General features: G+C 39.4%; 2 protein-coding genes across 4 annotated transcripts in view; one reads left to right on the forward strand and one right to left on the reverse strand.

Moving 5' to 3' along the window:
• rhbdl1 (rhomboid, veinlet-like 1 (Drosophila)) overlaps nucleotides 1-23,203 on the forward strand; it is an 80,368-nt gene that overhangs the window by 47,679 nt on the left and 9,486 nt on the right. For all 3 annotated transcript variants that reach the window (XM_088069901.1, XM_042508643.2, XM_088069900.1), the window contains 2 exons: nucleotides 18,586-18,686; nucleotides 21,954-22,014. In XM_088069901.1, the coding sequence (XP_087926027.1) occupies nucleotides 18,586-18,686; nucleotides 21,954-22,014 (162 nt within the window). The remainder of the gene's footprint in view (nucleotides 1-18,585; nucleotides 18,687-21,953; nucleotides 22,015-23,203) is intronic.
• Nucleotides 750-1,918, reverse strand: LOC148186340 (uncharacterized). The gene is made up of 2 exons (XM_088070470.1): nucleotides 1,442-1,918; nucleotides 750-1,343 (listed from the first exon to the last, which is right to left on the reverse strand). Exons 1-2 carry the CDS (start codon nucleotides 1,916-1,918, stop codon nucleotides 750-752), a joined length of 1,071 nt encoding a protein of 356 aa, XP_087926596.1.

Genomic DNA, 23,203 nt, shown 5'->3' on the forward strand with positions numbered 1-23,203 from the left:
TGTCAATGTGGAGGTAACCTTCAGATTCTTTCCTGCTTAGACAAAACAGTAAAATCAAGCAGCGCTGATGAAATATGAACCAAGTCTGTTACTACGTTGCCTACTTCTTGCCTAAAATGATTTCAGAAACATATTTTATCTTACGGTTTAACTGCAATTTGAGATCAACTGTAACTGCCAAGTTGTTTCCTGTGTCAAAATGGCAAAGCTTGTATTGTGTCACACATCGGCAGGAGCATTTATTGGTCTGGTGCGGCACAGTGCATTCTGGTAATTGAGATAAAGCAAATGTCACAGCCCATATTGCACCAGTTTCAAAAGTATTTGCGTCTTTCTGCCACATAGACATTGCAGTTTTATGAAAAGACCCTTTTTTCAGCAATGAAATACTTATTTATTTCTTAAGCTACATTTGACTCGCAGTAAACCTGCAAAATGCCTTTTAAATAAATGCTCAGGTGCTGTAGGTTGCAAATGAGAATTCATTAGGTCATCAAGTTAATACTAGGTTCAGTTATTAAAACACAGGGTTGCACAATCAAATGTTGAAGCCCCTAATATTAAATGCACATAAAACATGTTTATAATTTTGAATTGGAATTCAATTAAAAAAATAAAATATGACACACCTGTAGTGCAAGTTAAAATTTTAAACAATAGACCAAAAGAAGCATTATTTTATTTTTATTTTGTAAGATGCATTTTTATTATGTAGCTAAAGCTGTTTTAATAGGCCTTACAGACCCAGATCAGCTACTAGTGTCCAGAGAGTCTGGAGCCAGGCAGCAGAAGAATTTTCGGTACCACTTCTTCTTCTTCTTTTTGGCAACCTGGAGCTCAAGATCGTCAAGTTGGGACTTCATGGAGCTCTCTGTCTGCTCCCACTCCTGCTCCTCCTCCTGTAGTGTCTGCTTAAGGACCTCTGTGGCCTGAAGGAGGGATGACTTATCCTCCTGCCACTCCATTCGATGATTCTCCAGCTGCTCCTCAGCCTTCTTCAGAGCAGCTAGGATGAAATTGTTCTCTGTCTTCTGCTCATCAAGCTTAGCCTCATATACAGTTCTGCATTTCTCCATGTCTTGCAGCATGGAATTTTTTTCCCTCTGCCATTGGAGACGCTCACTTTCCAGCAGATCTTCAGCCTTCCTCCGAGCAGCCAGGATGTTGTCTTTCTTTTGTTTTTGCTCATCAAGCTGCTCAGCATGGGAGGCTCTTGATATCTCCAATTCTTGCAGTAGGGAGTTTTTTTCTTTCTGCCACTGGAGACGCTCACTTTCCAGCAGATCTTCAGCCTTCTTCAGAGCAGCCAGGATGTTTTCTTTCTCTTGTTTCTGCTCATCAAGCTGGTTGGCATAGAGGCTTTTGATTTCTCCAATTCTTGCATCAGTGAGTTTTTTTCTCTCTGCCACTGAAGACGTTCGATCTGCATTTTCTCCTCAGCCTCCTTAATGGCAGCCATGAGTTTATCATTTTCACATTTTTGCATGTCCAGCAGCTCGAGGTCATTCTGAGCTTTCATGCTGATATTTCCCAGCTGGGATGTCAGAGTTTCTATATCTCTCTGTAAAAAGTGGACATGAGCCTGAGCCTCATTCAGCTGGGTTTTCAGGCTGAATATCTCCATCTCCATTCGCTCTTTCTCATAGCTCCACTGGCTGTGGTCCTCTCTGTATTCTTGGAGCCGATAAAGCAAATTAGCCAGTGATTCCTCTTGGACTTCCAAAAGGACTCTCCCCTCAGATCTACTTTCAGAGAGTCGCACCTGGCTGTCCTCCAACTCACACCTTATTTGTCGTTCCATGGAACGCAGGTAGAAATTGAATGAGGGATCAAACTCCAATTCTTCCAGCTTTATCTTCTGCTGGACCTCCGTGTTTCTTGTCTTCTGTCGTCTTTGTTTTCTCTGAGGACCTTCCATCGTCACACTAAAATCCGTCTTTGAAGAAAATTTCTGAGTGATTTCTGTGTCTGAATCAAACTTGTGTCTGATATTCATAGGTTACCAACATTTCATCTTTGTTCCAAATCAACATGGATTCTATTCAATTTTATCCCTTGTTTAGGTTTTTGCAATGGGATACCAGTTTATTTATGCCTGAATATATGACTTAATAATTTCTAAGATGATAATTGACAATTATAACAAATACATCGTGGATGAAAATCAATTTAATATACTTAAAATATGGCAAAGAAAGCATTTTTTGAAATGGATCATGGCAGGGTGTTGCAAATAACTGTTATGTTGCTCATATTGTTTTAAAAGGGTCAAAAAATAAATTCTGTGAGCATTGATGCTGCTCATACAGACCCATATCTCAAAATGTATAGCACAAGCATGCAAACAAACACACAGGCTGCATAATAGAGAATAAAACCCTGAGACATTTAGTTGTGTCACTGAGCACGTTTAGAGCCTGTGCACTGGCTTACCAGCCTATGAAGGCTATGGTTTAAATTATGCAGGAGAATTTTCTCCTCCTTGTGTCCAGGAGCCTGTGAATAGTACAGTTTACTGTAATAAACTGGCCAGCCAGTGTTAGGAAACACTGTGCACACACTGCTTATTGGTGTTCTCAGTCAAGACAAAGAAGAGACATGTGGCCTGATGTCATTTGTGGCCTGTTGGGAAATTGTAATGGAAATGTGATAAATGGCTGCATGTCAGTATAACCTCATTGTTGCAAGCTAGCTGATGTTGTCATTACTTAAAAGCGCCATGCCAAGTTGCATGTAATGTTTACTCCTTCAGCAGTTGATTAAATTGTCCTGATATCGGGGGGACGGCAGTGTCCGCTTCTCACCGCGGCCATGAGCCTCGCTGTATGGGCCTTAATTTAGTTGCATGATTGTTCCTGCATCCTCTCAAGCTAATAAAACCTTATTTAGTCTCTAAATTACTGGAGGTCTTTAGGCTTATTTTTGCCTGTGTTACACTTTCATTCCCATGTTCCTGTTATATAACCGATTGATGCTTTTTAAAAGTGCACTTCACATATTTAGGCAGGGTAAATATAATTATATCCACTGCCAGTGAATAGAGGGCCTTGGTGCTTGGCCAAGAGTGACTTTGTCCATCATCCATTTGTGCTGATGTTCGATGTTTGGTAAAGGCACACAAGCTGCAAGTTATTCTATACTATGGGAATCCCAAAAGCCTAGAACAACAGCTTTGGGATCAAATCAGTTCAAATCAAAATCAATTAGTTGAATTAAGTTATTGAAAAATAGAGCTTTTCTACTTTATGTTACATTTCCAATTGTTAACATATTGACTTTATTGTTTTATCAGCTGTTATTTGTTGATTCCATAATCTCTGTTCATTTGTCTGTGTGATAAAGGAGCAGCTCTTTATAGAATTATTTATTTTTTTTTTAGATTTTTTTTTTATCATATAGGACAGGAGATTGCTAGCGTGAAAATGGGAGAGAGAGGGGAAGACATGCAGCCTCAAGCCGGAATCAAACCCACAGCCGCCCCGGCAAGGACACTGCCTTCATAAATGTGGCACCTGCTTTATCTACTGAGCCACCCGATGCCCCACATTTTGATTTTTTAAAGTTTTGGTCAATACACTATCCGGTTTCATGAGTGGACTGTGAAAATGTGTTTCTCACCAAATAGTTTGACAATCTTGACTCAAGGTCCACTTACTGTCTTTTTTCTGGAGCTTTCAACTGCATGTCATGGTCTTTCTCAGTAGAGGACTCTCTCATTCTCCTGAAATGCAGTCGAAAGTTTTTTTTTTAAATGAAACTTACTGACACTTTCTATACAGCTTTTTAAGCAGCTCAAAAATACCTATTTTTTATACAGCACAATTAAAAGTTTGGAGTCACCTGTTATATTAATGTTGTTCTTTTTTTCCTTCCACAATGGCTATTTTATTAAAAAAAAAAAACAGAAAGAAAGAAAAAACAGTTTAATTCAGACATCAAATATTTTCTTGACGTCTGAAATAGTTTTGGACCCAAAAGCAGAATCAAATGATTCAAACTTCCATTTTGTCAGTGTCCCCAAAGTTTCATACCAGAGGACAATACCCCCCAAATATCCTTTCAGTCTGAATTTGTTTTCCAGTCCAGAAAAGTGAAACTCGATCATTATTGAACCACAGCAGTGCAATGGCTCTAAATTTTTTGGGAAGCTGTTTGTCATTGGTCCCTCTGCAGTCCAGACAGTGCTTAGACTGAATAGGTTTAAGCTGTGAATTGTCAGCCCATAGTATGATCAGCTGATATATCATGATCCAATTCCAAAAACTGTTGACTAACTCTTTGTTATTTTGAAGTTTTGAGAATGCTTTGCTAAAGCAACACATTGCCTGCTAACTCCAGCTTGTTTATGGACCTGACGCTGAAACAGAAACCTGTTTAAATCTGCACACATTTTGATGCTTAGCTTCTGATTTATTTTTCCAATGACTAGTGATTTCTCTACTCTTATTGAAATGTTGCTCAGAGGGATCTTTGTTTCTACCCTTTCATTTGTCAGTTTGGCTGAACTATTGTACAGCATTTTGTTCTCCATGTTCAAAACAAACCCTTTATACAAAATAACATCTATTTGTAAGTGCTGATTGAGTACAATGCTGACTGTGCCCAATCAAGCTTTTGTTGCTAGCGTTCGCAAACTTTTGAACAGCAGGCTTAGACTGCCTAAAAGTGATGCACAGTTCAGGGTTTTTTTTAATGCCGAGCCAATCCGCCCTGCCTGACACTTAGTCTGTGCATTAATCAATGATCCAAAACCGAACTGCAAACCCACGAACTGGAGCTGAAAGTTTCTGGTTATAATCCACTTATTGTTGGCTAGATTGTGTGTCATTTCCAGTAAATGCCATGATATAAAATGTGTGTTTCCTGTTTTAAAAAGTACAAAGGAAAGACAGACAGCAATCGCTCATCCATTTTTTAAGTGGTTTCGTCTTACGCCTATGATCTCGGGCACACAGCTGATAACCTATGAGGTTTGCTTACATGATGCTGCAGAGGTGCATATTGAATGAATTCACTGTGGACAGAGAGACTCTTGCTTTCTGTAATGACATGGTGTTAGGCCTACATATTTGCAGAGGGAAATATTTTTACAGAACATTATGACCGGAGAAATTAAATATGTCTGGACCTTACCAGATTTTCGTGGTCAAAAGCCAAATCAGAGAGCCTGAGTGCAGCTGCGCTGATGAAAGAGCTACTTGTTGTGTGACAGAGAGGGGCGGAGAGGGGAAGAGAAGGTGTACATTTGATTATTGCACATTAAAGTGTAATAACTTACTCAAAATGCTGCTTCGTCACTTTTTAAATGAACTACCCAAAACCTGTGATATTTTCTAACAAGCTTCCCAAACTACCTGACAATAGGGAGTATCACTACTGCCGATGCAAACTACTGAAATGCATGTAAAGTGTATTTAAAAAGGTAATCAAGAAAGTCACTGCCTGCAAACAGACTGTTTTTGGTGAGAAATGTGTGTGTTTTTCTCAGAGCAAAGTTGTGTCAGACAAACCAACGCTGACAGGAGAGGGCAGGACAGGAGAGAGGAAGCATCAGAGAACAGAGGATAAATTCCTCTTAGTCCCACTTCAAGCCCCACTGAAGAGATATTTAACAACACTAATTTGATTGGCTTGAGGTGAATCTGAAAAGGTTTGTTGAAAGCGTGAGGCGATTTTAGGACAGCGGTGGAGTTGTCCTTGCATTGTTGTTGCTCGCTGAATACCAATTATTACTTGCTCACTCACTCTTTGAGGGCCTGTTGGTGGCGTGTGCGGCAGTGACCGTGCTACACTGTCAAAACACAAGGTCAGATTTCTGTCATCTTAGCCAATCTCAGCTGCGGACCGCTGTATGTGTACAAACCCTGGTGTTGTGTACAGTGCTGAAGAGTCTGGTCCTGTGTTTCTGATGTACTCCCCTGGCGCTGAGCTGAACTGAGCGCTGAGGAGGCAGGGTGACCTTGGTGCGTTGCAGAGGCTGCCAGCGTGATTATGGTAATTCCCAACCCCCTCATCCCACCCCACAGTCAACTCTTCCGAGGTGACACCGATCTCACTTCCTCCATAACCACCCCCTGCAGCCTCGCTGATAGCAACACCGAGGAAGACGAATATTTCTACTGTAATGCAGCCTAATTGAAGGTAGCCCATTTGTGTGAAGCGAGCCCACTGTGTTTATGGGCGTCTATTTGCATCTACTGCGTGAAGCCAGTCCAGGACGGCAATATTTGTTGCAGGCACTCTGCTGGAGTTAGAAATGAGGCTATTTCTCTGCTCGGTTTAAATTACATTTACTTTGGTGTTTAATTTCAAGGTTCTCCGATGAAGAAGCACATCACACTTGCTGTAGCCATCACTGTGGCTTCATAACCTTGAGCACAGGAAGCGATTTCATGCTCTTTTTCATTGGGATGTAGAATTTGAGTAATTTCACCCAAGGTCAGCTATTGTGCTTGTGAGCTGAAAAGCAGTCGTGAGTGATAACCACTTTGGTCGTGACAAGAATACAGTTTTTTGTATAGCAGTTCTTCTTACGGCGTACACAACTTCGGGAGCATTAGGACATATTTGAATCTACACTTACCGATTTCTCATTTTGTTTTAGCTTCTTCAGTGATAGGCATTCTCGTATGCCCACACACACTCACCCGGATCAGATATGATTATGTTTTTCCACTCAAGGTTGGTGCTTTGCTGAGCAGCCTCCTCTCAGCAGCTCGGATGTGACTTGTAGAGACTATTGATTTTTCTGGATGCCCCCTAGGCTCTGGGGTAGCATAAATATTATCATATTTTTCCCCACGTGGCAAATTTGGACAGGGCAGAAAACTGTTAGAATAAACCAAATCAATCTCAAAGGAAACCAAGGGCAAGGTGTGTTTACAGTGGCCATGTTGGCATGGTTTGAAATTGATGAATTGTATCTGTTCCTCCAGGCTTGAGCCTGGCATCAACGGCTGTGGTTGTTTTCATGTTTGGGCACAAGAGGGCCTGATTTATGTTTTGTTTTGACTTTGGATTTGTGTTTCTCTTATTGAAATTGTTCATCTGCTTTGACTGCAGTGCATGTGTGTAGTGTTTTCTTGCTTTGAGGATGCTGACAGTTTGGAAGCTCCTCTGCAGCTCGCGCACAAAACTTTGCAGACTCTGTCTTTCCCTTTGCATCATCTGACGGGGTTTCTTCCCTCCCGCCCGCCCACGCTCCACCAGGGCACAAGGAGATGGATGAAGATGTAAGATTGGATGAGGACTGATTGCGAGTCATGCTGCTCCACTTTAAGGAAAGCATCAGCGACAGAGATGATATTTCCCTTATCTCTTTCTGTCTGGATGACACAGACGAGTCCATCTCCTTCCCAGGTGGAAAATATCTTTAATAGCGCGCCCCCAGTCTGACAGCACTATTATAGTTGAAATGAGACTTTGAAATGGTAGCCACTCTATAAAATGACATTTGAAGCTATGAGCTTTTCAAATAGTCTATAAAGTAGACAAAAGACCATGTGACAGATGGTCTGCCTCCAGTTGAGTCACCCTGACATTTACTTATTTTAACTCCAGTCACCTGCAAACTCTGTCTGCTCATATTCCAAAATCAAAGTAAGTTGTCGTCCAAAATCGAATAATAACCTTGTCATGATGTATGAAACAAGCACTAAAATAATGAATTAATCAGTGTGTTGCAACAGAATGAATGTAAAACTATTTTGATAATCGATACGACACGGAAGTCATTTATTTTATTTTGGCGGTTCTTCTCAATTGTAAAGATTTAATTTCCTGCATTTGCCTCTTTTATATCAGTGTGAACTAAACATTGTTGGGTTTTGGATTGTATGTCACCATATTGCAGATATTGCAGATATGTTGTAATATGTTGGTTGATGCAATGAGAAATTGAGTTTATTTAATGATAGTCAACTCAAAAATGCCTCAAAAATCTGGTATTGATCAGCCTATAATGGCCCTGTCACTGTTTCCTGACACATAATATACCAAATGATTAATTACTTAATTCCAAACATGATTTGAATATAATTGTTACTTGCAGCCCTACATAGAGCAACATAATTATGCTGTTGTGTGTCCATCGCACAGATTTAAAACATTGTAATTATAGGGCCTAGCATGTTGGTAGCAGTTATGAACGCCAACATGTTCCCCTTGTGTAAGTGAGGTGGCAACACATAACTCCATCACCATCTGTGAAACCGTGTTTGTGTTCTTTCAACCTCAAAATTATTATAATATTATAGTATTATTTATGTCTGACAGCAGGCTCCTAACCAAAGGAAACCTGGCCAAACGAAATGAACCACAAACCACAGTATAGACTAGTTTTACATAATGTATTTTCAGGTTTAGAAACAAAAAATATTAAAGGAAAAGGCAAAAACAGCTCCCTCATAATTAGCTAAATAAACAGAAAGTAGAGACCTAGTTTTTTTGTAACTAACTTTCTAACTGAGCAGCAGAAAAAAGAACTAAAAAAAAAAACACAGGAAAAAACTGTAGTAACTGATTGCAGTCTCAGCGTTGGAGCTTTACACAGAAATATAATAAACAGAAAGGACATTGAACTGTTTCTCTTGGTCATTTGACAATTACAAAAGAAAATGTCGATTGTTGTCACCTGTTATGGTGACAACACACATCTGAAGGACAACAGAGTGTGTCACACTCACTAGTTTGAGAATGCCTTACACTCTTTTCTTATGAAACAGAAAACTTCAACTATACACAAGTCTTGTGTTGTGAAAAATATCAATTTACCAACACTCATTGATTCAGAATATAAGAAATGGTTTTAATGATCATAATTCCCAGAATTAATACAGAGGTCCAACTGCGCACTTCACTCTCTCATTGTAAATGTTTACTTTGGTCATTCTGCTGCTCTTTGCTACCAATCAAGAAAAGAAAAGTTGCCATTGTCATGTTACAGTCTCGTTGTATTATAGTCTTAAATTCCAGTATCATGACACTACATCAATTCAAATTTCTCTCTGTCACCAAACTAAGACAAATGTTAATTTCCTTATAAACTTATTATAAAACACACATCCTTAAAACTTGACAGACGCTAAATAAAACTCATAAAAACTGTCTTAGTTAGTCTCATTATTCATCTAGGTAGTCACTGTTCCAAAAATCACCAGCTCTGGTTTGGTCAAACTAATCCTTAATTCACTGAATTAGATGTGAAAATACACTCGCTTACGGTATACTAATGGATTGCTTGTTTGAAAATGCACTACTCCACTGCTCGCTTCGCTGTTATTTCAAAACTTCAGGGAGTTCAGTTTGTTTATACAGATCTGTATATGGAAGTTAGCCAACAAGGGTTGAATTGGCAACCGTATATGTAAAAATGGCCGTCGCTGTGAGCATCCTGCTGATTTAAATGGAATATCCGTTTTGCTCTCACTTTATTTCTATGGTTCTGTATCACCCCTCCCCATGAACTCTCTCCTCCACACTTTCCATCAGTCTCCCTCTCTCCTTATTCGTGCTTAGTAAATAAATCTGATCAGGCATTTCCCCAGTTTATTAGCCAACAGAGGCAGCCCTGTGACTACGGGAGTGCTGACTGCAGCACATCTCTGTGCAGGGCCACAAGATTTAATGCATACAGGATAGAGCTGTCTGAGGCAAGTGTAACGACCTATTCTGTCATTTGGCTGTGTGTTGATCCCACAGTATCAAAGGGTAGAGGTTTTCCCTACTGATTGTCCTGGGAGATGAGAAGTTATTAAAATATTTACTTTTTTATTTGAAAGGACAAAAATGATAACCCTAATGGACTCAACAACAATCTGTCTCACAAATTCTTTCATGTCTCAAAATAAAAAAAAAAAACACACACAAAATAAATGTGGGTGGTCTATTCTCATAGCTTGCATCAGAAGACTGAATAGATGAATAAAAGCACAGCAGTGGGTTGCCAGATTTGCTTGTATCCGATACTGGCTAAATCATCACAATAAACAAAGCATGCACGGGCCTTTTATTGTCTATTCTGAGTAGTTTATTAGCTGACCAGTCAAGAAATGCAAAGCAATACATAACAACATTTGGGGGGCAATGAAGTGTCAGATGATATGTAGTTTTGCTTCGCTGTTTACATCTTCTAACTCCTGACTAAATCCTCTGAGACTTAGACATGGTTTCACGATGGTGTCTGTACTTTAACCCTTTGAAAACAAGTTGGCTTAAGAAGGCAATGAGCAACAAAAGAAGAAACGACCTCAAAATTAGCAAGAAATTAGTAAAAAGTACAAAAAATTACCTGAAAATTGCTTAAAGAAAAAAAGAAAGTTAAAAAAATATATATTTCTGTATGATCATTTTAAATATACAATTATGACAATTATAAATGTAGTTTTCTTCCATAACTTTTTAATTTTGTCCCTCAATAATTTTTCCCTAGCCAAAAAAAAAAAAAAAAATTCTAGGGCTGTCATCGTTAACTCGTTTATCATGATGCAATTAAGGTCCATACACAACATCTTATTTTTTTAAATGTATTTAATAGTGTTAATCACCAGCCGACATTTCTGTTTTGGTGTCATATGGTATGATACTGATATCATATGAAACCATAGAAGAAACCATAGAAATCCAGTGGTACCAATCATGTTAGATTCTCACTAAGGGGGCCGAATAACACTCTAAAGTTAAATTTGCGTGATGGAAAAACCTCAAGATATCTGAATGAAAAAGGGTTCTGCGGGTACCCATGACCCTTTACAGACATGCCTACTTTATGCTTGTCCCATGCAGTTTTTTGCTGTCATTTGAATCCTAATCAAGACGGTTTGAAGTGCAAAATAATGAAACTGAAATCATGTGATTATAAAATGCAATTAATCACATTTCACTATAGAAATTCTGCAATTATTCATAATTTTAAAAATAATAATAATTGTTTGACAGCCCTCATAACTTTCTAAATCTACAAATTTCTTTTTTATTGCTTTTTTCCCCATGATTTTTAAAGAAATCAACTTTCTCAGGGTACGAAGGTTTAAATTCTTGTGAAGGGTGCCTGAAACCGGCACAAGAAAAGTGATGTTGCTTCAGGTCTCAAAGAGTTAAAGGCACAGATGACTATGTGGAATAAACGCGTCAGATTAACCCACAGAGAAATATCACCTGACTCTGAAGTTCCCCTCAGCTCTGTGGAGCTTTACATCTCATATCTAGCAGCTTGTTTTGGTTTATTCTCACCGCTCTCCTCAGGGTTGTTTACAGACACAGCAGGCATCTGTTTTTAGCTAAAAAAGCTCTGATAAATTCACTGTATGCTACCTATCCAGCATCAAACAACAGACAGATGAAGTTTGCAGAGAACTGATGAACATAGTGGAACATTTAGAGCCAAATATTTCCCTCAGGAGTTGATGAAAAACCACACAGAGCTAAACTGAGAGTGAATATTGGATTTACATTTGCTGGGTTGCCTCAAGCACATCTCTAAACGAATGCTGCTGTTTTTCTGTGTGAGCTTGATGTGTAAATAGTCAAATCCTAAAATGTTCTCCATATCAACCTTATAAGCGGAGTATATGTCAGTGTTTACAGCTCTTTATGGGGCCTCAGAGAGAGAGAGAGATTAATACAGGTTTAACTTAGCAGCTTTAGTTTAAAAATCCATGTATTGCAAACGTACTTTGGCATGTCGCTGCGGGCTGTTAGTCCAACACGTGCTAATATTCAGTCACCTTTTTTTTCTCTGATAACTTAAGATCTAGACATTTAGGACGTTTTCACTGAAAGACGAATAATCCACAAAGGTTGCATCCTCTCCAAAACAAATGGATCCAGTGATTTAAACTGCTAGAAATGCTGAATGAAGCACTTTCACATTAAAACAGTGGAAGTCATTGCTCACTGCTGTTGGGCCTCTTACCTTGGTGACTGATACAAAAACGTGATTGACCATATCTTGAGCAAGTGTCTGATTTGTCCATTCTGGGCTACCATAGAAACAAGGCCGCAAGCATGTCAGTCTCCATAAACTAGGGACCCACTCCCTACGTAGATATAAACAGCTCTGTCTAAGGTCTAAGTTCTTATTTTCAGGTGATTACGCACAAAATAAAACATACTCATTACATTATATTCCATTTCTTCCAATACACCCCCTAAATCTTACACACTCCCTCAAATCCTGTTCTGCCTAATTTAAGCCAAGACATCTACAGTCAGACGTCTTTTTAAACATCTATTCAGCAACATCAGCTACATTTCTCCAGAACTCTTGATAGACTTTAAATAGTCTCAGTAATCACAGTCGCTAGCTACCCACATATGCAAACTCTAGAAAGCAGACAGTGAAAAGGTTTATAAGTGTTTGTGCAGAGGCATATTTTCGGAGGATTAGAGGATTTTTGTTTTATTGCAACATTTACTGTGCTCTAGCGCAGGCTCCACTGGAGTGGCTACAGAAGGGTGCTGCCTCAGGCACTGTCAAACCCCGGCCTTGGATCAGCTTACCATCCCTTGTCTGCACCTTATCCCTGAGAGACTGAAAAATACAAAGTTGACCCATAGCTTAAGGGCAGCCTGGAGTAACAGTAATGGTGTAGCAAGTTTGGTTTGACAGCGAGGCTCAGTTCTCAGAGCTGCATTGGGGATTATACTGCGGTAGATAGAGTATAGCCCTGAGTGTGTGGTTGACTTATACTCCACACAGAGTACATCATTTTTACTGTCTACACTGCAGTGCACTTGTGAATGTTGCAAGCTCACAAAAAGATTTTAGGATGTTGATGATGACTTCAGTATGGCAACAATAAATAATCTGTGCATGAGATGGAATGTGTCAGGTCTGCAATGAAATAATCGCATACCTCACGTCTCAGCTCCTGCTGAGTGTGAGAATCCTAAATCTTAAATCCCCCTAAGCAGGAGAGCCCACATGACAAGACTGTTTAATATTCATACTGTATCTAGGAGCCTCTCACCAAAGCAGAGTGATGCAGGAGGAGAGAGCAGTTTGTGTCCTCCCTGTGGAGCCCATCTCTTCCTCTGAGCCGGAGGTCTGAGGTTATGTTATCCTCTTCACCCGCAGATGTTGGTGTCACATCCCTGACAAGTGTGTCATACGAAGAGGTGGTCCTGGCTGGTTTGACAACAAGTTAGAAACCAAACAGCCCAATTCACTACTCTTAAAGCAGCTCTAATCAACTTTTTTATATTAACGTGGGATCAAGTTACTATGTGTAATGTGGAGGGGGAGGCTTGTAAAGGGTATTCCTTGAGTCTGCTGCTCACCTCAGTTTTAAGGAGCTGTAACTTATTGCTTTTAGCTCATTGCCTTGGTTTTACAGGGTGCTACTTTACTGTTATGATTCACACCCACCTCTTTCATTGCATCATTTTCAGCTGCATCGGGCAGCTGTTTTCAAGGAAAAAGCTCTAAAAACTCACTCCAAACTGCAGCCAAACAAATCTTAGGGGGGCAGTTCAGCCTAATATATACATATTTGCCCTCTTACCTATAGTGCTGGATTGGTTGAGTTGCCACGTGTTGGAAATGTCAGCTGTAGAGATGTCTGCCTTCTCTAAAATATAACAGACCTAGTTCGCACTCGGCTTGTGATGTTCAAAGCGTCAAAAAACATTTGAAAAGCTCAACAGCAATGTCTCTTTCCAGAAAACATGACCTGCTTACTCACGATCATATTGATAAATGCAATTATATTATTATGTTGATCTGTTCTGTATACACAACATCTGTTGCATGTCTATCTGTCCTGGAAGAGGGATCCTTCCTCAGTTACTCTTCCTGAGGTTTCCACCATCATTTCCCTGTTCAGGGTTTTTTGGGGGAGGTTTTAGTTGTCCATTGTGAGGGTCCAACAACAGAGGAATGTTGTATGGCTGTTGTTGTTGTTGTTGTTGTTGTTTTTGGCCCTTTGAGCACCACAAGCCAAGCACCATCTAGTTCCATTATGTTGGAGAGAAGGCAGACATCTCTGCTGCCGATATCTCCAACGCTACCCCCAACTAGCTGGCGAACCTTTGCAACTACATAGCCAAATTCCCTTCAGGTGTTGGTGGAGAGAATTTTTTGTTTTTTTATTTATTAATTTAATCATCATTGCAAAGTCAACTTGCGTGATAAAGACATGGCAAAATATTGTTATGTTGCAGTCAGGGATTTTTTTTAGTTATTTAAAAAAGTGTCAGTAGAAAAATACACTTTAAAATCTACATGTTTTTTTTGTTTCACTTTTTTGTTTTTTTCTCACTTCAATGTTAAATTCGTTTTATAAAAGAGTGTTGCAAATGTTATTTAATTCATCCACACATTTGTTGTTCTTAGCACTATTATAGCAAGTAATATAATTGTGTAATACTGAACACGATATCACGTTATGTCACATATTTTCCTCATGCCGTCCAAAGAGTCTGAAAAGAGAAATCATGGGGTACCTGGTAGCTCACCTTGTTAACAAATGCTTTCTGTTTAAAAACACTCTATCATATATCATCTGCCATGCATCTGAGTGTACCCAAAAGTTCTGTCAGGCTGAGCACAGCTAAGGAGGCTAAAAAGAGCACCCCAAATGAACAACTGAGCTGACACCATCCCCATCTGCTCTAACCCTCAAACATCTCAGCATGTTAAATACCCCAAAGCTCCCATGGGGTCAAAGAGCGTGTCCAAGCCTTCATAGAATAGCCTTGAGGTGGTGCAGGCCTGGAGTACATATTGGCATAACATTCATTAGAAGGCCAAAATACAATTCTAATTGAATACTAATGTTCCTTGTCTGCTGAATATGTAAATATTTAAGTATTTGCTACCATGGTTACCATTTTATAAAGTGATAATAAGTCAGTGTTATGAAAAAAATGCAATTACACCTCAATATCCATGACAAGGTTTTCAGCAGAAGTTTAATCCGAATGTGACATCTTTATCATTCACTTAAAGAAGTAAAATAAATTCACAAAACTGTATCACTTAATTGTACTGAATCTTTCAGAGCAGCTAAGTACTAAATTGAAGTTAAATGGCTATATTACCATAACTTACACTCCAGACGATATCTTTCATATCATTCTATCAATATTTCATCAATTTCTATGAGCTCCACTGCTCTGATGTTATAAACGAACTGGAAAAAAAGTTGTGAAGTTCCGGAAAAGACTAAGAAAGAGAAACTCAGATGTTGATGCTGCTCCAATTCAATTTTTTCTTTACTTTGAAGAGATCAGAGACCACATACTGTATGCTGCACTGTGTAATTGCAATTTCGTGGAACTACTAAAAATGGGGCACTGTGAATCTCCTCAAATCTTTAGCTGAGGCACCAACCTTCATATGCCCCATAAATCCACTTAAAATAGCCCACAGGTGTGGCAGCAAGGCGAGATGAATGACTCGGGAACACGCTCTGATTACCATCTGTCTTTCCATGATCATCACTGCCACCACGAGCTGACAAGGCTTTCTTTAAGACGATGTTTACTTTGTGCGGTCCCCAGACGCACACACAGAATATGAATGTTACAACATGCATTATAGATCTGAGATCACAACTCCAGCAAACCCCAACTGTGATTAAAAAGAGGCTGTTTTGTTTTATCAGCCCTCTCCGCTTCCCTTATCAGCTCATTTGCATAATTAACAGTGGCTGACGCCGTCCTCGCCAGCATCTGCAACTGTGATTTCTCCTGCTTGGAATTCTGTCCTACTTCACAGTGTCAATGCACCCCTTTTACCTGCTGAATGCAGCAGCAGGTGCTCCATGCTGCGTTCAGGATTATTCATACGCCTTTAAACACACACTGGCTCTGCGAGCAGCTGCAGGTTACAGACTGCACAGTCCATTTCTAGACCTGTTTGTTTTGCGCATATTTGTCATTCAGGTTTGTACAGTCATGAAAAACTTGGAAACCTCATGGAATTTTCAAATAGTAATGTCCAGGCCTAGAAAAGTTTTGGAAAACTAAATATACCCTGAAAGTTTGGGAAAAGTCATGGAAGTTTGTTTTACAAGCCTGTATAATAACACATGATGTGTTCAAGGACTGTCAGAAATGTAAAATCCAACAAATCTTGTGTTTTTACAGTTTCTGGTTGTGATAAACAGTGTAACTGAAATGAAAAAAATTGCCAAAAAGTTTTAAAGAAACGTGTCTTCCAATAGTCTTGGTCGTGGTCATGAAATGGTCTTGGTTGAGGTGTTCTCGAGTAAAACATTGCTTAATATTTATAAATAACTCCTTGGTTGAGTCAACTGCAGATTAACCTTTATAATGTGGTAATTATTTACACTATATATATATTCAACCGCTTTACCCATCAGTGAGTCAAGATGAAGTTCTTCTAAATGCTTTAACACGTCTTTGAGTTTTCTTGTGTCAGTCCCTGAACATCAAAGAGCAAAACATCATTGTAAATCCTATATTTTGCACAGACCTACAACATTCACACCTGATTCATTCTATGGTAGAGGAGGCCATTCAAAACCTCAGTTTAAAAGAATTTTAAGAGATGGTATGAATGGTAGAATTTAGATTTTTGCTTTTTCAGTGAGCTAGAGGCCAATGTTATAGGCCATAGTGTAAATCAGCTATATGGCGTGTTGTTAGGCAGACTATGCACACTGCACACCAGTTCTATACACTATATGCTAATTTTCATTGCATACTGTTTCAGCAGTTAGTATGCAAAACATCTCAAAGACTATTTTATATACACATGAAATTACCCAGAAACAATGTCAGTCAAACGACTTTGGAATATCATGGCTTTTAAAACCTACACAAATATTCATCAAAATGTTTCCCAAAATGTTTCTTACTTATTTTAATACTTTCTGACAGATTGACAGTTAAAGACCCATTTCACAGCTATGGTCCACCCACACAGGTGTTTCCACTAGTTACCTGATTAGACCTCCTCTCAGACTGTGTGGGGGCGTGCTCAGACTGCTTGACTGACAGCTCCCTCAGTCTCTCTCTATTTTTTAAAAAAGAATGCCACAGAGCACTTGATTTCCTTTCATTTCCTGTATCAACTAACATTAATACTATTCATTCCCAGAAAGTCAGCACTTAATTCCTCAGTTACACTTTGTTTGAAACAGTCAGCATCCAATCAATCTGCAGGAGAGAATAATGAAGAACTGGCATAACATTACTGAGAAAAATTGATACTAAAGATAATTTGATTCCCATATAAAAACTACTCAGTGTTCAGCAATAAACAAACAGCATCATACAAAAAGGTTTGGGTCAAAAAGTACAGATGGAGACGCAACAACTTCCAGCTTTGTTTGACAACTCATGTTGGACAAACAACAGGGGAAGAAGGTGAGGCTAATTTAAACATAGTTGACGAGCTAATTTGGGTGCTCAGCTAATTGTGGCTTTAGTTAATAGTGCTGTATGTTATTAAAATGCAATTCCAGCACCACTTTAATGATTACGTTCAGTTACACTTGTAGTGCTTTTCAAAAGTATCTTTGTATTTTATATTCACATTACGTATTGCAGTACTTTACTATATTTTTATAGTTTATAGCATGTAGGTGAAAAACTATTTTGCAATACATCTGATAATGATTCTGATTAACAAAGACATACAAATTTAAAAACCATTCATGATTTTTGCAAATTTAAGATGGCATTTAGGTGAAAAACAATAAGCAATATGGCTTGTTTAGGACTTGAAACTCAAACTTTAGGATCTGGGACTTGACTCAGGACTTGCTGCATTGAATTGGTATTTGAGCACAAAAATCTTGAATCTTACATGAAAATGACCCCTCATAAATAACAGCATCAATTCTTTTAACAAGGATGTCCAAGTGTGCAATCATTTTACCGTACAGTGTGCCATAATGTTCATGTCTCCGTCACTGCCATGACCACCGCTTTACTTTACCTATTATAACTTTTTAAACAGCACATTTGGCTTCAGTCCATCTCTTCATATACCAGATTGCATTTTGCTCATGAATATAACGCGAAGCATCTTTAAAGCACACAAATTGGAAATTGTCCTCTTCAGCGAGCTTCGCCTTTGTTCTCCTGGCCTCACTTTGATCAGAGATCACTTTAAGATGGCCTTTTTTTAATTGCAGCGTCCTGAAGGAAAATCCAATTAGGAAATATTCTGTTTCAGTTTTTTACCATTTTGATGTAATTAGTCAGCTGCAGTTTTAGCAGACTGCTTACATAGCAAAGCCTGAATAGTACTGTGCATGTGCGAATGTGTGCGCACGTGTGTGTGTTTGTGTGAGAGTGTGTGTCATGTATTGTAGATGTAAATTTAAAGGGCATGTGAAGGTCAGCTGGTGTAGTACAGTCTCTGTTAACAGAGGATGATTTTTACTCAGAGATTTTTTAGAAAAATGCTCCTGGGAAGGTGACTTGTGCTGCTGCGTGATGAGTAATCTGACTCTGCCTTTGTTTTTCCCCTCTGCTTTAAAATGCTTTCCTTTGCGCTCTCTCTTTTTCAGCCTAACACACACATTCACACACTGTTCTCCCTGCATTGCGTGCTCTCCCTCTCTTACATCTGCGCTCCTAATCTATCTCTCTCTCTGTGTCTCTCTGCAGGCTCGCTGACAGTGTCCATCACTGACATGCGTGCTCCAGTGGTGGGGGGCTCCGGAGGGGTCTATGCTCTGTGCTCAGCGCATCTGGCCAACGTTGTCATGGTAACTGTCATCATCATTGCTCCATTGTCGCAATTGTAAGCGGTTTTCAATGGAGACGAAATGTCAGAGCCGTCCACATGGTGTGAGATGGACACCACACACTCCCACCAACAACCAGGGCTGCACTCTTACATGTTTAGTGCTCTGTATTTTACGTGTATGTATTTTATACAATATTTGTCGGAGGCTCTCTGTGCTGCAGTAGGATCACATCGGTATAGTAAATAGTTTTTATTGCGCAACAGCCTTTAGAAAATTGCTATTGAATATTCCATCTCTTCAGAGAAGCATTTTGAACTTGAGTAGCGCACCCCACCATAACATTTTTTTCACGTTTGTTTTTCAATGTTTTCACATTGCTCATCATTTGTATCGATGAGTCTCAAATGGACTTGCATTTCTGACATTAATTATTAAAACTGTGTTTATTTATGTCCACTGAAAAACATACAAACAAGCAGTGGATTCCCTTGATGCTGCTGGAGAGCTTTTTTCCCCAGTATTTATTTGTGGGGGTTTCTGTCACGAGGTTTATATGTGAAATGCCTTCCACATTCTCTTCAACTCTCGAGTTGGTGTTACATCTGACGAATCACTTTAACTAATGTTGCTGTTCACTGTGGGCAGCTGAGATGCCAGCAGGGATAGAAATCAAAGTGCGCTGACGGGCCCAAAGCAAAGACTGTGTAACTGTAACAGTGTGCTCGTAGCAGCTAACAGACAGTTTATTTGGTCTGTTACGCTTGATGCCTGTTTGTTGCAGGGAAATCCTTTAAGGCATGTCTTAGTTCTGCTCTGATGAGTTTTTTTTTTTTTCCTAGTTTGTGTTTTTGAAGGAAATCTCCAAACCTCGTCTAGTCTCGACCCAGTAAATTCCCGGCCATCTGCCATTGAGCATCATCATCCATTTCACTCAGCAGACATTTTCAGGTTCAGTGAAGTTTCGAGCTGTGTTGCTGTGGACGTGACTCCCTAGAAGTCATGCAGCTCCTGCTAAATTGTCAGAATACATCTTGGAACCGTGTAGCGAACAGATTCAACTCTTGACATTGCCCTTAAATCTTAAATCATGATGTTTTTAAAGGCATACTTTGCAGGATACTCCTAGGAAACAAGGTATAGATTTATACAGAAGCAATTCCTCTTAATCATAATGTGTGACCCACTAGAAGTGTGTGGTGGTTTATTTATCTGAAAAGACTCTGCCCTCTGCCTGTATTTTGTTCTTATTTTCATCCGTTTTCATCCAAGAGACAGAGTAAACAAACCCCCCCACAAGTATAGCAAGGCAAAGCGCCAAATGAGGGTGAATTTGGGATTGACGTTTACTTTCACTTTTGCTGGAGAACGTGTTTACCAAGCAGCAACCTCAGAGACTGGAGCGTGAAGCCAATTCCAAAGTGCCAAAAACTGCAGTTCCTCTAATGGCCACTTGAGGCTGGCTTCAAAACAAGGTCATTCCCCATAGAGAACTCCAGTAATGAATCCTAAAACCTGCAAATCTGTTAGCATTTCAGAAGCTCCGGTTTCCTCGTCTCAAAGTCAGTGTTTTTTTGGTTAGAAGCCTTAAATAAGGTCTGTGTTTAACACAAACTTATGAGACTTTAACATTTTGGTCTATGACATAAAATACATCAATAATAAATACTCCACTTACAAACTGTGAAACTTCTGTGAGTCTTAAAAAAAAGACAGTCGCCAACAAGTGGCTGATTGAGACTACAGAACGTCATGATGGCAAACTGTGCCGACTTCACCAGTTGCATTTAGGCTTCAAAAATCCTGATTTTATTTTTGTTCATTTTTTAAATGTATCTTGCTGAACCAAATGTGTGAGCGTCATAAACGTTTGTTTACCACAGAGCCTATTTCCTGCAATGATCCATAATCGAATGGAAAAATCTCATAGGCTTGATGAATTTTAATTTATATGTCATATAAAATAATAATATCATGAATATAAATAAATAAATATAAAAATAAATAAATAAATACATATAAATAATAAATATAATGATAACACTTTTGGTCACTATAGATATTTTCAACATTCATGACAACTGTACAGGGGATGCTTTTGAAAAAAAAAACTCACCCTTTTACTTTTCAATAAGTTGCGCTTTTTTAAGGGCGGAGCCGCCTGAGTGACAGTTTGTCTGCAAGACCCCACCACAGTCCTGAATCAGATCCACCCCTCGCTCATCCACAGCTCCAGTCCTTCATTTAGATATGGTCACTTCATGCTCCAAAAAACCAAGATGGCTATATCCAAAATGCCTAACTCAAGGCTTCAAAACGGCAGTCCACAAACCAGTCGGTGACGTCATGTTACGTCCATTATTTATATAGTCTATGGTGTTTACTAACAATAACCAACAATCCTGAGTAGTATAGCTTTAAAGTTAAACTAGCTCCTGGCGTATTGAGTTTTTATATGTATGTCTTCTGCACACATACATCAGATTACCTCAGCAATTCTCCAACTCAATGTCAGCAGTGTGATAACAATGTTACAGGCAAAATAGATCGGCTGTCATTTGGTCAAAGATCGCCGTCCGTCTCATGTGAGAGCGAAGGCATGTCAAAGCTAATTGGTTCCCATCAGAGAGCAGCAACACCACATCACACCCAGCTCTAACCTCCTCCTCTGCATTAATGTGTTGACCTCTCCACTCAATGATATAAATCATTTATCTGCAGAAATATTGTGACATTACAGGTACTGCCGCTCCTTGCTTGTTTTTTAACGTATTGTCACAGCAGGCTTTATTTATATTCACCTCTGTCTTCAATATTGCATGGCATCACCGTTTCTTTTTTTGCTCTGAAAGAAGAGGACAGACACTCTCCGTGGGTCATATTCCCTCAACGAAGAACTTAAGGAAGGACGTGATTTGTACAATTTTTCATCCCAGGGAGTAAATGTGTTATTCTAAGTCAGGATGCCATTGTTCCGTTTCCCCCGGAGAATCACAACGACCATTTATTGGCCCATTCTCCTCTTCTGTTAAATTATCTTAGTCCTAATTAATGGAGTGCCACCGGGCTGGAACCAGTAAGTGGAGAGCAGCCAGGTGTATAATCGCGTATGAGCATAATGTTAAGTGCTTCCTCCACTCTCATATGGATATAGAACGTCTTTCTTTCAGGTCCAGAGGAGACTTACTGAGCTGTTTGTTCCCAGGCTGTTATTATATTCGCATATATGGCTGTTTGTTTGTGTCGTGGTTGTTTATGCTGACGAGCTGTTTTTGCTCTGTGTTGCAGAACTGGGCCGGGATGCGTTGTCCATACAAGCTGCTCCGCATGATCCTGGCGCTTGTTTGCAGTAAGTTGTCCAGATTTACTCACAAAGCCATGCAGTTCTGATCCCGTTTTTGCTAATCATATGTTGATATATAGTTCTATCACTGACTAGAGAGGGTGTATGACCTTTCATTCTTAGCATATTTAATTTCTGCACACCTGTTCATAGTTCAAGCTGAGTATTAATCATCTGTTTCAAATCCTCTCAAAGCTGAGCAACAGACAGGCTACTCAAGCTTTCTTTGTCATTTGCTCAGAGTGAGAGGCACTGTCATTGAACATGTTGCTTTGTTTTCAAAGCATTTCAGTCATACCACTTGTCCTTTTTCTCCACACGAGGGCCGATACACTGCGACTTTCATTAGTGAGCAATATGTTCCCTCCATCTGTCCCGAGCCTGCCGCCCCCGAACTGAGAGAGCAGCGAGTCTCTGCTGGAATGTTGTATCTCTCCTCAGTGTTTTACAAACAGGGAATACAGCATTTCTAAATAAAATGTGACACATCGTTTGTGCGAGATACTGTGAAGACTGAATTTACATTTGCTCCGGTGTTATACATAGCGTTCGAGTATTTATTCTGAGGAGAGCAGCGACAACCAAACGGCAAATAACATTTGAAAGCAATTTTTAGAAGATCCATTTAAATCCTCCTGTGACCTCTGTTTGCTTGCAGAAGTAGACTTTGATAAAACACGTACTACATTAGAATAGCTCATTGTCAGGTATTGACTTGAAGTCAACTCAGTCCTAGGCTCTTTTCTTTATACGTCATTATTGAAATGACTCCTTTTTTTAGAAGGATTATGAAAAATATTGTGATTTTATATGAGATGTAAGTCACTGTGAAAGCCAAATAAACTCAGCTTAATGTTTCATACCAACAGAACCAGAAAACATTGCATTGCACTATGACTTTATTTATCATTTGAAAACTCGAATTTATGAAATGTACTTGTATTTAGGCAAGTGGATTTTGTGGCCTTTGGACAGAGCAAGGTCAGCTGTTTTCCGCTTTTTCCAGTCTTTTTTCAAAATCAAGCGAAACAGCTGCTGGCTGTAGCTTCATACCAACCATACAGACATGAGAGCAGTATCAGTCTTCCCATAAATGAGTGAATTTCTCCAATGTCAAACTGTTCTTGACTGAGGAACAGGACTGTAGTCTGCTCTGATGTCCTTGCAGCTCCAGTCAGGAACAGATAATAATGAG

Source organism: Plectropomus leopardus, chromosome 19 (assembly GCF_026936395.1).
Source record: "Plectropomus leopardus strain MGB_pleo_1.0 chromosome 19, ASM2693639v1, whole genome shotgun sequence".
Classification (NCBI taxonomy): Eukaryota; Metazoa; Chordata; class Actinopteri; order Perciformes; family Serranidae; genus Plectropomus; species Plectropomus leopardus.